Source organism: Salvelinus fontinalis, chromosome 19 (assembly GCF_029448725.1).
Source record: "Salvelinus fontinalis isolate EN_2023a chromosome 19, ASM2944872v1, whole genome shotgun sequence".
In the NCBI taxonomy this organism is placed as follows: Eukaryota; Metazoa; Chordata; class Actinopteri; order Salmoniformes; family Salmonidae; genus Salvelinus; species Salvelinus fontinalis.
In genome coordinates this window covers 11,125,160-11,142,768 of record NC_074683.1, presented here as the reverse complement: position 1 = coordinate 11,142,768, position 17,609 = coordinate 11,125,160, and the positions used below count along the sequence as shown (strand labels likewise).

General features: G+C 40.8%; 1 protein-coding gene across 1 annotated transcript; it reads left to right on the top strand.

Annotated features, from left to right (window-relative positions):
• Window positions 1–543: 543 nt before the first annotated feature.
• LOC129816990 (protein Wnt-10a) lies at window positions 544–17,332 on the top strand. The gene is made up of 4 exons (XM_055871989.1): window positions 544–853; window positions 2,150–2,415; window positions 7,127–7,500; window positions 15,528–17,332. Exons 1-4 carry the CDS (start codon window positions 792–794, stop codon window positions 15,996–15,998), a joined length of 1,173 nt encoding a protein of 390 aa, XP_055727964.1. The 5' UTR covers window positions 544–791; the 3' UTR covers window positions 15,999–17,332.
• Window positions 17,333–17,609: the final 277 nt, after the last annotated feature.

Here is a 17,609-nt window from a genome sequence, read left to right as displayed (position 1 = left end):
ACTCTAGTCAGGAAGAAAAGTTACAATGTCATCATATTTATTAATAGTATTATTGAATGTTATTCATAAAAGTGCAGTCCGATCACTTCCATGTCAACTCATTCTCTGACTGAAAGTAAGTCAATGAACTTTTTTTGTATCATCCTCCTCAATCTCATCATCATCATCATAAGAAAAGAGGACTAAAAGTATTTGCTGCTGTCCCAGACGGCCCCATTTAGACCTCTTATCTGGGAATCTCCATATCCCCTAACAAGACACTTGCGCTCTTCTGCCGCTTTTCTTTGCTCTGAGTGACGTCGAAGTGGGCTGGCAAAGTGCTAGGTGGTGTAGTTAGAATGCTATCAGTAGGCTATAAGAAAAACATCACAAGTCAACGAGACTCAAGATAGTGCGCGTTAGTACACCCACTGCTTTCGGATGTATTCCAATGCGTATATCTTGGCGGAGCTATCGTACAATTGCGCAGATGTGAGATGAAAGAGTGTTCAGTCAACTCACTTCCAACTTATCTTCATTCAATAAGTTCTAAGAAAGTGCAGTCAAACGTTTTCGTTCTTTAAATCACTTATCCTGCAGTAGTTAGGAAACATCCAGCACTTTGTCTGCCTTTTATCAGATCTCAAATCAGATACACACTTGAACCCAGGACCTGTCATCCTCAAACTCCGTCGCCCGGGAACTCTGGAGTGGACGAGCCTTTGATAAAGCTGTCAGATTTTAGGGGGACATAAAACGTGTTATACGCGCTCTATCTCTGCACGTATCTTTTGTAAAAAACGAGCCATACAATGGATTTCTCATTCTGCCGCCTAATATGTCTTCTGATGGCTATCACTCTGTTCAATCAAAGGTGAGTTGAGAAGTTTAATTTACTTACTTTAATATTTTACCTGAACAGTTATTTGAATAGTAGCTGGATGCCTTTTACTTTCACTGATGTAGTTATTAAATCTTCAAGATTTACTCATACATAAGTTAATAAAATAAATAATTGTGCCAGTGTTTATATAAAGTTTGTATCACAAGTATTTATACAGTTGCTACATTATTCAGGTGTGTTTTAATTACATAACCTAGCTACAGTTAACCCAGGCTGGTCTATGAAGGCGCAATCAGGTTCATTGTAGGCATTGCTTTTGTTTGCAAATCATATTGTGCAATTATAGTACTGTAAAATAAATAACTCCAAACAAGTTTTAGCTTTGCAAATCCTGTTCTTCTAACATTAGAGCGGTTCAGTTTGTTATAATCACATATTAAGTATAATATTGCAGATAAAACAGTCTTTGTTCCATGTTGGGTCAGTGTAGGTAGCTACTTTGGATACTGTAATAACCCAAAATTGAATGAAAGGGTTATTAAATATGTATTCATGCATACCTGTTTAATGATCAGGATGCTGTATCATAGATAGACTACATTTCAATCATAATAGACATACATGTTCCCAAGTACTTTTCTAGGATTTTCCTTTGACTTGAAAAGTTATCCCACACTTGTGGGATAAGTGTTTATTTTTTTATTCTTGCCAACATGTGGTTCCATCCTCTGTTGTGACATGCCCCTTCATTCAATACCACATTTCAAGTTTCTTGTCACAGAGTGCTTTGAGACATGGTCAAAATGGGTTGGAAAAATGCAATCTGTTATTTGTTTTATTGGTGTTTTATTGGTACATGTTTATACATGTTTAATTGGTCAATGCTATGCTTACAGTAACAACTCAGCAAATATGAACGATTGCACAAATGGAATTTGATGTAATGAACTTCATGCCTGTGTGTGTGTGTGTGTGTGTGTGTGCGTGTGCGTGTGCGTGTGCGTGTGCGTGTGTGTGTGTGAGTTAGTGTGCGTGTGTGTGTGTGCAGGAGGCAATATATTTAAGAATGCATAACAAAATATGAAAAAAACAAATATGTTTTATTTCCTCACTAAACAAAGTACCGCTTTCAGACCTTCAAACGCTTCCTGAGTCAATATTGTCAGAAACAATTTACAACCATAAACTCTCAGAAGTGTAATACTGTTAAACACCTGACTCCTGTCTTGTGAATGACGGTTGTTACACATGATTTACAGGGCACAGAAGTATCAATCATGTACTACAGAACAGGCACACCTTAACATCAAACCTTCTGTGTTCCAGGGTAGATTCCAACGAGATTCTAGGGCTGAAAATCCCCAATATTGACCCCATTCTCAACGCCAACACCGTGTGCTTGACCCTGCCTGGACTGAACCGCAGACAACTGGAGGTGTGCATGAGAAACCCAGACGTCACCGCCTCGGCCATCCAAGGGATCCAGATCGCCATCCATGAGTGCCAGCATCAGTTCAGAGGACACAGGTGGAACTGCTCCAGCCTGGAGACCAGGAACAAGATCCCATACGATAGTGTGGTTTTCAAACGAGGTGAGTCACCTTACAGAAAGTACGGGGTAGGGAACCCCCTTAGTTAAAAAGGGTGCTAATGATTATCACGCCTGCATCTAAAATGGCACCCTATTCTCTACAGAATGCCCTTCTTGTAAAAGGTATTGCACTCTAAAGGAATAGGGTTACCTTTTGGGACGTATACCACAGGTCCCCTTTACTCATTCACTTCACACACTGACTCACGCAGTTGTTTGTCATTGTTATTATTGGAAGAGTTGTTGGTTTTCTGGCATTTGGTTATGGATGGGTATGTTTTGCCTGAGGCATAGAAACTCTAAATGATAGATATTAACAGTCACTTTTAAATGAGGGGATACATCCGCTAAGAAATGCATACTGAATTAATATTTTGTTACATAGTTGCAGATACATTAAAATATATTTTCTTGTACTACGTTTTATTTGAACTGGGCACCAACAAACATACAGCAAGTCCACTAGCCGATGGCAGAAATAAAGCTATTAAGCTAATGTGAGTCTTTGTTAATTTAGATGCTTTTATGAGTGGGTTTTACAAATGCAGCATATTATGCATGCCCTAACTAATTGTTTGTTTGGATATCTAATTTTACTACAGGAAACGGATGTCATATCCTCTTTACCTCAAACATATATCTGGTTGTTGATTTATTCTGACATACTTTATGGGGCCATATTTCTACATTAACCGGAATTAAAGCTAAGCTAAAAACCCAATGAGACACATAAAGTGAGCCTTCTCGAGGCCTGGCTAATGCTTTTACTCTCTGCCAGTGCAAGTGCTGTGAATTTGCTCTCAGCACTTTCCCAACTCTCAGTGGCAATACATAAACCTGTTTAGTTGGTTTCTGTAAGACAAAGTGACAGTTTTCTTTAATCTTTAATTAATTTTCCCACTTCCACAGCCATCAGTTCAGCCGGGCGTGCCTCTCATTTTAAATTATTTGTTAGACTGATTTGTTCCAGGTCTCTCGCCTCAGCCTGCTTGGGAGGAAATCTAAAACAGCATTTTCATGTCTGTGTCTCTGAACTGCATCTAAGTGCTGTCCTCCGCCCCCCATGGAATCATGGCAAGATGGAGAGGGAGAAAAATTACTCTGTGTGTGCGTGCCTGCATGCCTGTGTACGTGTGTGTACGTGCGTGTGCGTGAATAGGGGATGATCAATGAAACATCATCAACTATATCTTATGTATCTAAACCAGCGGTTCCAAAACTAGGGGTCGCAACCCCATGTGGGGTTGCCTGATTTGAAAATGGGGTCGTGAGAGATGGTCTTGAAAAAAATAAATAATTTGAGCTTGGTTCATAGAGCCAGGGTTACATCAGTAACCTCCGGTAGCCGCTAGATGCGGTTGTAGTAAACAGAGCGGTTTCTGTTTTCTTCCTTAAAATTTGGCTCTATCTTTTGAATTGTTTAACCTTTTACTGCAGTGGGCTAAATCAGGGCCATACCGAGTGATTCGTGGTAGTCTTAAACAAATCTACTTTGAAACAAATGTATACATCTCACTCACGGATATGAGCTTAAAAAAAGAAGATACCTATACCATGTCAGATATAGAGTTGAAATGTTTAAAATGTTTGGTTTGCATCCCAATATTACACTTTATATACACCACAGAAGACTGAAATATAACAAAACCATTTGACAAAGAAAAAACACATTTTTGTAGTATTTAAAAAATCATCTTTATTCATTAGAAAATTAGGAAAAATATTACTAAGGCCAAAGATGGCACTTTTGGTCATCGACTATATTATGACAATCACTGAAAGATTAGACTCTCTGTTTCCCTACACAATCGCCACAAACCTCATTAGAAGAAACCAGGCACCCCCAGACTGGAGGGAGAAGATCATACAAGATCATACAAGAAGATCATACAAAATTATTACCTGAATACTTCCCAATACCTTTCTGATGCATTTCAATACTGTCAAAATTACTGTCAGACTGATTTGTACTAGACTGTCATAGCCCCAATTAAAAAAGTAAACATTGGCCGTTGACTCCATCATTTTTTTTACATGGTGGTGTCGTAGATTTTATGGGGGATCAAAATGGGGTCGCGGCCCAAAAAAGTTTCAGAACCCCTGCCTAAACCCTTTGGATGCATTTCTTTTAGGCATGGTAGCATTTTCAAAAATCATGTTTTGTGAATAGTGCAAATTTCAGACATAACCGGTTCACACCCGATTGAACAGTGCAGTTTTTCAGTAATGATGTCCTCCATCTAAGGTAGACAAAAAAGGGGACAGAGGTGAGGCAGCTTTCAAAGGTCTAATGAATCAAGCTCAAATCTACAATGAACTCGGGTCATGGCCAGTTTAGGACTTGGGTCTGAGCATCTCTTTTTTTAAATGTTTTTATTTTTTGTAGTACTTTTAACCCCCTTTTCTCCCCAATCTCCAATTGGTAGTTACAGTCTTGTCCCATCACTGCAACTCCCGTATGGACTCGGAGAGGCGAATGCCTCGGGAAAGTCGAAGAACTCGGGTCTGTAGTGACGCATCAAGCACTGCAATGCAGTGCCTTGGAGGCCGAACTGAGCATCTCCACAATAGTGACAAATAGGGCTGTTTGGCTGTAAGATTTTGAATCAAACTGTAAGCTTTAAAGGGCAAATCAGCTGTTGAAACAATCTCAAATCGTTTATCGGTAAAAAGCTGAAGGTTGGGTCTGGAGAAATGCAACCACTCTCAAGTTCATAGACAGAGCTATGGATGCAAGGACTGACCATCCATGACATCACGTTATAGTTTTAACCATGTTTTGAGGCTATAGTGTTTATTTACATTTACTTTGTTTACAAACATTTAAGCAAAACAAGCCTATTCTTTGGGTTCTGATCGGGTATGCCAGTTTAACTAAGCTCATGAGGCATTACTAAGTTATATTATTCAAGAATCAATGGGTACATATCACTAATTAAGCCCCAAAAGGGATGTCTCAACTGCGGATTGCCCCTTTAAAGTCTTGAATTTAACAATTTATTTGACATATTCTAAGCATGTTTGTTTAATAACACAACATTTCTCTTCTGTAAGTTATTCTGAGAAGGGATGGTTTTACAGGAACTCAGGGAGTCATGGTTGCAGGCTATTAAGTCTGACCGGCACTAAGGAGAGTGCAGTATAGACAGATACTCTGTATGTTACCCTGTTACCCTGTAATTGGGGAGCACTGGACAGAGAAAGTCTAGGCCCATTAACTTGGTGTAACAATGTTAAGATTCTCTAGCACAGCTGGAGAAAAACCCTCAGAATCACCTTACACACATGTGGATCCACTGTCAAAGATGTGTGGAATTATTACATATGTATATACAGTACGTGGGACAGGTCCCTGCCCTGGGCATAAGCAACATAAGCTAGTGGCCTAGTTACAATTTTGACTTAAATCGGCTTGAAAATCTATGGCAAGACTTGAAAATGGCTGGCATTTATTTTGACGAATAATGTGCAAATATTGTACATTCCAGGTGTGCAAAGCTCTTAGAGGTTTACTCAGAAAGACTCACATCTGTAATAGCTGCAAAATGTGAATCTAACATGTATTGACTCAGGGGTGAGAATACTTATGTATATATATATTTTTGTTTTGTATTTCAATTTCAATAAATGTGCAAAAATTTCTAGAAACGTATTCACATATTCACATTATGGGGTATTGTTTGTAGATGGGTGAGCAAAAAATATATTTAATCCATTTTGAATTCAGGCTGTAACAACAATATGTGGAATAAGTAAAGGGGTATGAACACTTTCTGAAGGCACTGTACGGTATGTGTATTTACAATCCCCTTCTCCAAATAGATTACTAATTTACCTAGCTCTTATCAATAGCTCGTATCAATTTATAAATTACAGTACATGGAGAATGCTGTTATTTCTATCGGGAAATAATGAAGAAGATGCTTTTTGGAACCGGCAGGTTCCCTCGACCTTGTTCGTGGAATCTTTGTGCGTTAAGGTGGTGGAATTATGAGGGAATAAAATCAAGGTCAGAATACAGTGTATCTGTAGACACACCGCTGCTACACCTTCATTTCTTTGATCTCCACCTCGAACGAATAGCGGTTGAATAGCATGCTGTTCTCATGCTTAGGTTCAAGGTCAGAATATGCATAGAGAGAAAAATGCATAAAAAGGGAATTGCCTTCCATTTACCCATGCTTAACTTGAATCGGAATCCCCCCCCCCCCCCCCAAATTTGAAAAGGCAGGCAGATCAAACGGCTGCCAACAGTAGCCAGGCTAATTGTAAACATGCTGGAGAGCTCAATAAAAGGAGAGCTTTAAAGGGGATTAACAATACGGTGCTCATATCTTCTGCACCACCATCGGCCACTTCCATCCCTGCTTATGATCACTGTCAGATCCTTGTGTTGAAAGGATGGTTGATGGTGGGGGTCTGTTCACATTCAGCCTCTGAGCCTGGAGACATGCAAGTTTTTGGGCTTAATTGCTATTGTCCCAGATGTTTCTCTGCCTCTGTTGTGAGGCACGGCGGGGGTTCATACTGGTACTGCAGTCTATGTCATCAACCCATCAGGGCTCATTGGACTTCTCCTCAGCTCAACAGATAGTCACCTACTGCACTGTACTGTATATGCAGTAGGAATCAAACGGTGTACAGCAGGATCCTATCTCGATCTTAAACATGACCCCTTGTTTTGTTCTCCCCCCCACCCCCCACACTCCCAGGTTTCCGTGAGAGTGCTTTTGCATACGCCATCGCAGCGGCGGGCGTGATCCACGCCGTGTCCAACGCCTGCTCCATGGGGAAGCTGAAGGCGTGCGGCTGTGATGAGAAGCGAAGAGGCGACGAGGAGGCCTTCCGCGTCAAACTGAACCGGCTGCAACTGGAGGCCATCCACCGCGGGAAGGGCATGGTGCACGGTGTCATGGAGCATTTCCCTGCAGATCTGCCCGGGTCTCAGGACTCCTGGGAGTGGGGAGGCTGCAGCCCCGATGTGGACTTTGGGGAGAAGTTCTCCCGGGAATTCCTTGATTCGCGCGAGACCTACAAGGACATCCATGCCAGGATGAGGCTCCACAACAACAGAGTTGGCAGGCAGGTGAGAGGAGGCGTTTCAGCTACTGAAGGGGGCTGTTTGGAGGTGGTGGGTGGTGGGAGTTATGAATGTGTAGAGGGGTTTACAGTACAGCTCTCTTCTCTCTAGAGAAAATACTATTTGGGAAGGTCCGGTCACACAAATTTCCTAGGTGGCAAGGTCTGAATACGTAGTAACAAACCCCCACCTTGCAACCCATGCGATCCCAAACTTTTCAAACCGTTCACACCCCTCTTGTTGGTGTAGAGAAATGGCTAATTTCCTGCAATTGTGCCCATTTTGCCACGTATAATGTGTGTTCATATGATACCAAGCGTCGAAGTCCAACTGAGCTTCAATTTATTTTACTTTTTTTTGCCGGGATCCGTGGTCCGTACTGACCCCGTTCTCTGGGTCTGGATCCGGCCTGTGGACCATCGAGGACTTAGTTTGTGGGGGCCCATAGGGCTATGGTCAAAAGCAGTGCACTTAGATCACCATTTGGGACACATTCTTAGTTCACGGAGGAGTTTTTTATGGAAAAGACACAGTAATGCAGGTACAAAATGAGAGGATTACGACTCGAGTCCTAACGATAACGTCATTTTGAGGCACATGCTCTGATTTTATTGGCTCGGTTGTCAGTAGTGACCTATCAATACAGATTACTCAGTGATTTCTCCACATGATGCAATTGCCTTGCATCTGTGGTCTTTTGAGCCAGGCTTCCTCTCCCACTCAGTTCGTAATCAGGCGATTGTAGCCTACAATAACAACCATGGAAGCAGCTGCGTATGCTGTTTGAAAGTACTCATAGTTTTAGTATGGTTTTTCAGATATCAATATAGGAAATCGTTAATGGATTGATATGAAATAAATGTCATAGCTGACATTTATTGGCAATGAAGGTGTCGTCACCACCCCTCACCATATACATTTTCCTACCATTATTACGTTTCAAAGCAAGAGGCCTAATTATGCTTTTTATGGACAACATAGGCAGTTCTCCTGCCTATGTGATCTTGCAATTTGTACATGCTCAGTTTACTCTACTTATGTGTTCCTATGGGCAGTGTAGCATTGGCTAATAAAGAAGCTTGGTTATGATGGCCATATAGCAGTGGTTGGGAATTCAAACGTAAACATTGACAGTTTCCTTCTAAAAAACATGCTTATCCTTAACTCTAGTTTAATTTGGTTGATGTTATGATACCATAAGTGATCAATTGAATAACATTAGCATGGTATTCCACGGGTATTTTCCCAGCATATAGTTGATTTCGTGGACAGATGCTTGGGGTTGCCATGGTGTTATTGGTCTAGTGTTAGACTAATTGGATAATTTGAGTCAGATTTGTGTTGCTCCAGATGACAGGAAGAGTAGCAGGAGCATGGGATTGGTTTAGGGTTAGTCAAGTATGTTTAATGAAATAAGAAGAGAAGAGAAAGTGCCCAAATAGGAATTAGTTAACAGTAGAAATGTTGATATACTACAGTTACTACGTACCACTCCTACTCATACTCCTACTGCTTCTACTACTACTACTACTACTACTGCTACTGCAATTGCTACTGTTACTACTACTACTACTACTACTACTGCTACTACTGCTACTACTACTGCTACTACTACTCCTGCTACTACAATTACTATTACTATTACTATAACTACTACTATTACTACTACTACTAGTAGTATTACTATAACTACTACTATTACTACTACTACTAGTAGTATTACTACTACTACTACTACTACTACTACTACTACTACTACTACTACTACTACGATAATTATTACTACTGCTATTACTATTATTACCACTACTACTATTAATATTGCTATTACTACTACTACTACTACTATTAATATTGCTATTACTACTACTACTACTACTACTACTACTACTACTATTAATATTGCTATTACTACTACTGCTACTACTACTATTATTAATATTGCTATTACTACTACTACTACCACTATTAATATTGCTACTACTACTACTACTACTACTACTACTACTATTAATATTGCTATTACTACTACTATTACTACTACTACTACTACTATTAATATTATTTTTACTTCTACTACTACTACTACTACTACTATTACTATTACTATTACTACTACTATTGCTATTACTACTACAACTCCTACTCCTACTGCTGCTACTACTACTACTAATATTACTATTAATACAACTACTACTATAACTATTATTACTATTATTACTACTTCTGCTACTCCTGCTCCTGCTCCTGTTACTACTGCTGCTACTGCTACTACTGCTACTACTACTACTACTACTACCTATTGTTACTGTAGATGATCACTCCCAGGCAGCACTGTTGTCATACACAAAAGTAGCAGTAAATTTCACATTGTTCAACGCTTCCTCCTGAGTAATTTGGTCTTGTATCTTTTCATCCGTTTACTTCTGGTTTCCTTGATTATTCAGACAAAACACAAATGTGGAGTTACTCACCCAAGGAAAGAGAGAGAGAGAGAGTGAGAGACTCAGATGATTGTCCTGCTTTTCATGTGCAGCAGGGCCAGCAATAAAGCCATGCTCTGCCCAACACAGTGACCCATTCGTGTGTCCATAGTATAGGCACAATGAGCCATAAAAGGATTTGATTCTTGGCCAGTGATATACTGTAAAATCAGATGACATACATTGAAAAAAAACGAATGTAATTTCTAAATCAACAGTCCATTTAATCCTCTTAAGAATTTCAGAGTTTCTATGTCACGTACCACAAGGCTAATGTTGTTAGTTGGATGAGAAGACCGATGATATATGATCATTGTTACACCCCTTTGTTTTAGGAAGTTGCAGTGTTATGACAAAAGTATATCAACATAGGGAAGATAGAGAGGCGTAGCTAGCTACTGACTTCTGATCTATTTGACAACCAGGGTGATAAGTTGCAGGGAAGATTCATAGTTTGGGCACATTGAAGCTCTGTTTTTGACAAGAGGCCTATTTGGCAGCAATAGCTGGTTGTGCTAGAAACGTACCTGCTGCTACTGGGAAATGCTTTGAAACTGACAAAACCGCTTTTGGAGACAGCTTCTTGAAGGAGAGCCAAGAAAACCGGAACTATTAACACACGCATTGGTTGAAACAAAAGCTATCCAAACTGATATCCAATTACCCTGTACAACAGTTGCAACTGTGTAATTAACAGGAAGTTTATCATCAAATGTATTTCAGTATGGCACAATTACATTTTGCTGGAATGTATATGCAGTTTATTGGGAGCAGTTTTAATGAACTCAATGTACATTATCTGACCTGTGTTTTGATACAGATTTGACCAGAGTTGCATTCAAAGCTGCAGAGTCTGTGCATCTGCTAGTCGTCTCTCAGATCAGGTTTCACAATGCTCTGGGTATGTGGAGTGCAGTTCTCTTAGCACACTTCATATATCAATGCTTTAATGAGTTCTAAGTTCGGAGAAGAAAACAACTGAAGGTGCAAATGGAATATACTAAAGCACTGTACAGAGACATCAGAGGTACAGTATGACTCATGGAGGTATGCATCGTTAGAAGAACACAGCCAGAGCAGCACCTTGATAACTTCAAACAGAGCAGAAAGCCCCTCCCCCCAAATCAAAATGAAAACACTGACAGGTGAGGACTCAAATAATACCTCCCTCCTCCTCCACCTCCCCCAACCCCTCCCCTTAAAAAGGAGCTGTCTTTTATAGAGGAATGTGGCGGTTTTAGTGGGGTATACATGTCGCCTCATGCCCACCCTCTGGTTGTCACGACGTTCAGTCTTGTTAAAAGCTCTAATTAGTGGCTGTTGGCTCTTTGGAAACAGATGTTTAAACCCAGCAAAAGATTTTAGACATCAAACACGACGGAAAGTAGAAAGAGATTCGCCCTTCCTTCCCCCCAAATACAGATCTCAGAGAAGTTGATCAGGGGAGAAAAGTCCCAGAACAAAATTCAATTTTTTAACCAAAGCACATCCCTCTCATTCCAACAATTTTCTCTGAGTTAATTTTAAGCAAATGTTTAGTGTACAGCAGTGTGTTGTGTATAATTATGTGATGATTGATTGGAACATGGTTTTTTCGAGGTTCCCGCTGCATGATTAAATGTTTACAGTGTCTGTCGATAACATGGAGACATTTGCAACGGTAGTAAATTCTTTTATGTTGTATATTTTGATTAATGAGGTCTCTCTCGCTCGTATGTAGCAGAGCTTATTACACATTGACTGGGCCTTGTGACTGCTTGGTCTGGCCTTTATGCAGCCTTTATGGTGGCCTGTTGGATCTCCATTAGAGATTTGTAGCATCTAAGGAGAGGAAGCATTCCATTGGGCCGGCAGTGGATCAGTTTCACCACCCTGGTCTAGGGTCTCACAGGGGCACCACCACAACAAATGCTCAACACTGTTTAAGGCACAGCATGTGGAAGCTATCGATGTAATAACGTTTATTAAAGGGCCCAAATTAGATCTGTGAATGTTGTGTACAATTAACTGAGAGTAATACCGCATGTGATTGTTGTGTAGTGAACGGTTCTCATTAGGTTGTTACTTTAAGATGAAATCATTGTTCACTGTCGGTTATTGTGTGGCCACGTTTTAATCATTCTTTGATGACGTGTTTAAATGACTTACTTGATGCTGAAACTTAATGTGCTGTGGGTTTGTTTATATTCTTTGAAATCTTGGCTTTGTGTCCCTTAATGGTTGTTATTACATGTCTTTGAAATTAACTACACAAAGCAGTGTGCAATGTTACTTTGTTCGTAAAAACTGACGTTTGACATTCCAGGACAGATTTATCTCCCACAAATATCTAAGTTATAACCCACAGGATGTAGCTAACTTCATAATTTAACGTCATATTTGCTAAACATTGAGTCATTATAGTACTCTAAATGAAGATAGACAACATACCAGTAACAATCCACAAACAAGACAGTCAACAGAAGTCCTTTAGGCCATAACATTTTAATAGACTATTCAATAAAAAAGAATTATGACACAATAAGGGTGAGAGGAATAGGGGATTAAGCACGGTGACAATATTAAACAGACACACCATTGATAGAGGAAGGAACATGGTTTGCGTCCCAAACGCCACTAAATAGGGAATAGGAAGTCATTTGGGAGGCAAACATAGCGAAGTGTTTAAGCGCTCTGTACACCATGTAATACCTAGTATTGCCTGTGGTCCTAATCTGCTACCAATATGTCTTTTTTGATCTCAGTCTGGGGCTGGTTTATAGAGGAGTCTGTCTCACTCTTCCCCAATTAAAACAGCCCAGATGTGTGTTTTTAACGGTGGTCTGCCAATGAATTTGAGGGCAATTACTTCTAAAGAAGTTTTTTTCCCCGTTTGCATAAATACAATGTTAGTTTCTAAGACGTACATATGTAGTCCACAGTTTTCATTGAGACTGACAGTCAAAGTGCTGAGACAGAGGCCTTTGGAGGATATGACCATGTGTAGTTGAACATGCACATCTCCTCATACAGTATAACAGGCTATTCAAATCAAGACAATACGCTAGGGGAAAAAAGGGGTTCTTCGGCTGTCCCCACGGGAGAACCCTTTGAAGAATCCTTTTGAGTTCCAAAAGAGGTTCTACCTGGAACCCAAAAGGGTTTCTTTAAAGGGTTATCCTGTGGGGACAGCCAAAGAATCCTTGTATGCAGTTTTTTTCTAAGACGATACAGTTGTAATACCGAGGTACCAGTCTTTGCTAAATATTGTAAGTATTGTTTGTTTATATCTGACACTTACCATGTATAATATGCTTTGTGAACACGAGGGAGTATTGTGTGAATACACTATAGAGTGAGACGTGTACAAGACAGGCAGTATTAGCAGTGTAATGAGGCTATGGTTGCATTCAAAATGGCACCCTATTCCCTATATACACTGTATATCCCATAGGCCATAGGGTTCTAGTCAAAAGTAGTGCACTACATAGGGAATAGGGCACTATTTGGGGCGGAGACTAGGAGATGCTAATCAGTGGATGGCAGACACAGACACGGCCATCAGATAGTTCCTGTACTCTGCTCTCTGTTCCCCCCTCCAGGCCTGTCTAGCCTCTGGGCCTATGAGCGAGATTCTAAAACCCAGTCAGTTCCGCTTCCAAAAGGGCACCATAAATCACTGCCATATCAGCGTCTCTCGTCAGTCAGTCACTTCCAGGAGAGCTCAGCTCGGCAGCGGCTCACACACTCTTCCTCCCGGTGCCACAGGCACACCCACGTCGACTCAGCTCATGCCCCCAGGTGCACCCTGGGACACGGCTTGGAGGAAAGGGAACAATCTTCCTGATCTGATCATCATCACCGCAGTCATGTCAGAACAGGCCACTTATGGTAAGAGCAGGCAGGTCCCATTTCCTAAACTGTGACAGCTCTGAGGTTTTATGCCAGTTTTGGTTTCAGTCGTCTCTCGTTTGAGTGTGTCATTTTTGTGTCCCCCGCTTACAGGCTTCAGGATATTGCTTCGTCCCGATTTTGTTGTTGTAGTAAATAAAAAACCTACTAGTAAGACAGTTGATTATGAGAATTCATGAAAACAACTACAGTAGGGGATACAATTAGACCGGCCAGTTCAGTGTGTATCTAAAGGGTTACGTGGGTTACTGTTGCATAATTACAGGGTGTATATATAGCCAGAAGGATGCAGTTCAGGGACGTAAGTTGGTCTGATGTAAAAAACGAAGCTTAAAGGCCTGAAAGTATTGCCCCAGGTTTGTGATGGTGGTCTGATTGGCTTGTGATCGATAGTTGTTAGCTTCGGCCCCAGTGAGATCAAGAGTGTTGTTTCTCTTTCCCTGTCATTCCTAATGGATGACTCAAGTGGGTCCATTTATCACTCTCCCACTCTACCAATTCACACAGAATATCATTTTCTCTCTATTCAATGGGAACACACACGAGAGGCCCTGGAATGGAAACCCACAGCACGCAAACCCAAGCCTTAAACAATTCATGCTCCTCCACAAAGTATATCTGCTTTTGGCAACTGTTCAAAATGACCTTTAGTCATAGAGTGGCTAAGACGAGCCCTTGGCTCAAACCGTCAGAGCGCTCTGTTTAATGGATCAGAACACAGCTGAATAATAGAGTGGGTTTCGACTCGTTTCGACCGAGGGAAAACACGTTTCAGGGTCTCCTCACTCTTCATCCGATTCTATCTCAAAACAAAGAAAGAGAACACAGCACATGAGATAGTGCAGTTTCATCTCAGCTCGTATTAGCTCTGACTCACTCACATACTGTAGTAGTAGAAGCGTAATCCTTTAGCAATCAACAGACTAAACTTGACTTCTCTCAAAGGTTTTGAACGTCTTCGTGTGTGTGTGTGTGTGTGTGTGTGTGTCCCAGGGCAGCTACGTAGAGGCCTAGGAGAGAGTAGAATGTGTGAGTGCTGAAGGTGTGTGTTTGTGCTCGTGCTGTTGATAGGGGTGGGTGTGGGAGCATCTGTCAGTGCTGAGGGTGGCCCCTTTTCCTGTTGGTAATTGGATCTAAAAGTTTATAACTCAGGCTGACAGATGAGTGCATTGTTGAGAAAATGGGAGGTCTGGGAGTGTGGGAGTGACATCCTCATTCGGGATGTGAACTTGGCATTGTCCTGAACGAGCACTACTACAGTACAGCGTCTTCGAAGTCAGTTATTCCAGGCAAAACATCTCAATAGTAGGCTAGTGCTACCTACATACTTTTGATGCCTAATTGGTCACTCAGCAATATGAAGCACCCACACACAGCCCATGTTAGGAGCAGGGGCCAGGATCAAGTGGAAGGGAGTTCCACCGCCTTAGAGTGAGAAATAGTTTAAATAAAGTGTATTTCTGTTGAACATTACTGTGGAACACTTAAGCCAATTATTGTAGTGACAATTATGTGATAAATGTTAACAGCTGTGGAATGAAAGAGGAGTCTAATCACAGTCTATATGATTTGCCTAATTTGATGAGGGAACATGTGTCCTACTACAGGATGGGATGCAGGAGGATGCTAACGTCCAGTTCCCTGTTCCTCTCTGTGCAGGTGGTGATGGACCACATGAGACGGAAATGCAAATGCCACGGGACATCAGGAAGTTGCCAACTGAAGACCTGCTGGCAAGTCACACCAGAGTTCAGGGTGGTAGGCTCGCTGCTCAAGGAGCGTTTCCACATAGCCACCCTCATCAAAGCCCACAACAGGAACACGGGCCAGCTGGAGCACGCCCACCACCCCACACACAGACGCAGATCCAACCTCAACGAGCTGGTTTACTTTGAGAAGTCCCCGGACTTCTGCGAGAGGGATCTGCGGTCCGACTCGGCCGGCACGCAAGGCAGGATCTGTAACAAGACGAGTCCAGAGATGGACAACTGTGAAAGCCTCTGCTGCGGGCGAGGACATAACATCTTACAGCAGACCCGCAGTGAACGATGCAACTGCAAGTTCCACTGGTGCTGTTACGTGGTCTGCGAAGAGTGTCGAATAACAGAGTGGGTCAGTGTCTGCAAATGAAGAAATGCAGAAATTAAATAATATACCTTTTTTAAAACAGGGAAAGACTGCAAAACACCCATTCCCTTTGCAGTGGATTGCCATTTCCATTAGTAGAATGGAACGCACGAAAACAAGACTGGAATATAGCCAGTTCAAAGAGGTGTACAATCAGAGTGTGCACAGCATGTGTCCAACCACCATAGTTCAGAGCATCTGGAGCTGCACTGCCTTTCATCTCAGAAAGTGTTTTTAGATTAAAGATAGTGAAATACTATGGACAATATTAATAAATGAGCACTCATGAATTTAAACTAGGGTTCTGAAAATGACAAATGGCGTATTTTGTTATCTATAGATGTAAAACAACTGTCTGGGATTCCGGTAATTTAAGAAGAAGAAGAAAACAAACAGCAGATATATGAAAGAAAGAGGTTGTTCCAGAATGTTATGTCTGCTCTTGCTTTATACTCCGAGCCACAAGTTAATGATGTTAACTCATATGGGTTGTTCAGTAATGCTTCAGGTTACAAAATGTGCCAATTCAATATGTCAATCTGCAAAATGGCTACCATGTGTCTCAAAAAAATATATATTTGTCCATACTGGTAAAAAGAAAGGAAATGTGGACTATGTTGACGGTTGCGGGTGTTCTATTGCAAGGATGGAGTTGTGAAGACAGAGGGTCAAGTGATCGAGACATGAGTTGTTATACAGAATGGACAGCCTGAGGGCAATGGTGGAGCTGACAATGAAAAGACTGGGCCAATTGGTCTGTGCTGCTCTTGGTACAGTTAACTGTTGCAAACTCTGGTAATCTATAGCCCTACCTTCACACGACTAACTGTTACGATATAGTCAATGTAATAAAGCACTACAATTATCTCATAGGTTTGACTCAATTAAGTTTAAAACTATCGTAAAACCACCATTAGAATTTGTACAGATAAATGATTCAAACTCAATGCAAATATATGGTTGTATATATCCTTGCTTGCCAATAGGTCCATTGTTTGTCCGTGTTGTGTGTTTTATTAGGAAAAAGATTATTTCCCCATAGAATATATCTAAATGCATTTCATCAAATACCTTGTCAGTCAGGGTAAATTATTATGAGCAAACACATTGTGTCTGTGTTTAAAAAACTGATAATGTGTTACTGGTATATTGGCACAGGTTATTTTGATGCAGATTCGTAGTTTGCACATTTTATTGTATTTTGGGGATATAACATAGCTATATGCAATTTGTTATAAATGCATTATTTTTCATGTTCGATGGTCATGGTTATTTTCTAAGTTATTTTATTTTTTGTGGATAACTTAATATTTGTGAAGCAATAAAGAACTAAAGTATAAAAGGGAATTTAATGTGATGGAAAAAATGAGAAAAGTACATTTATTTAAAAAATAAAGTGTAAAAATATATCTTGTCATGAGTCAGCAGGTTTACCGGCAATGTACATCATCACGACTTGTTTGCCTTCCGTAGACGTTTGCGTGCAGCACCACTGTGGCATCCTGGCTCAGTGATGCATTCACAGTTCCCTAGTGTAGGATGAAGTTACCAAGTCAAGTGTAAGAATGTGACAGATATGCTTTCAAAGTAAATAGATGTGCACTATTAATGTGC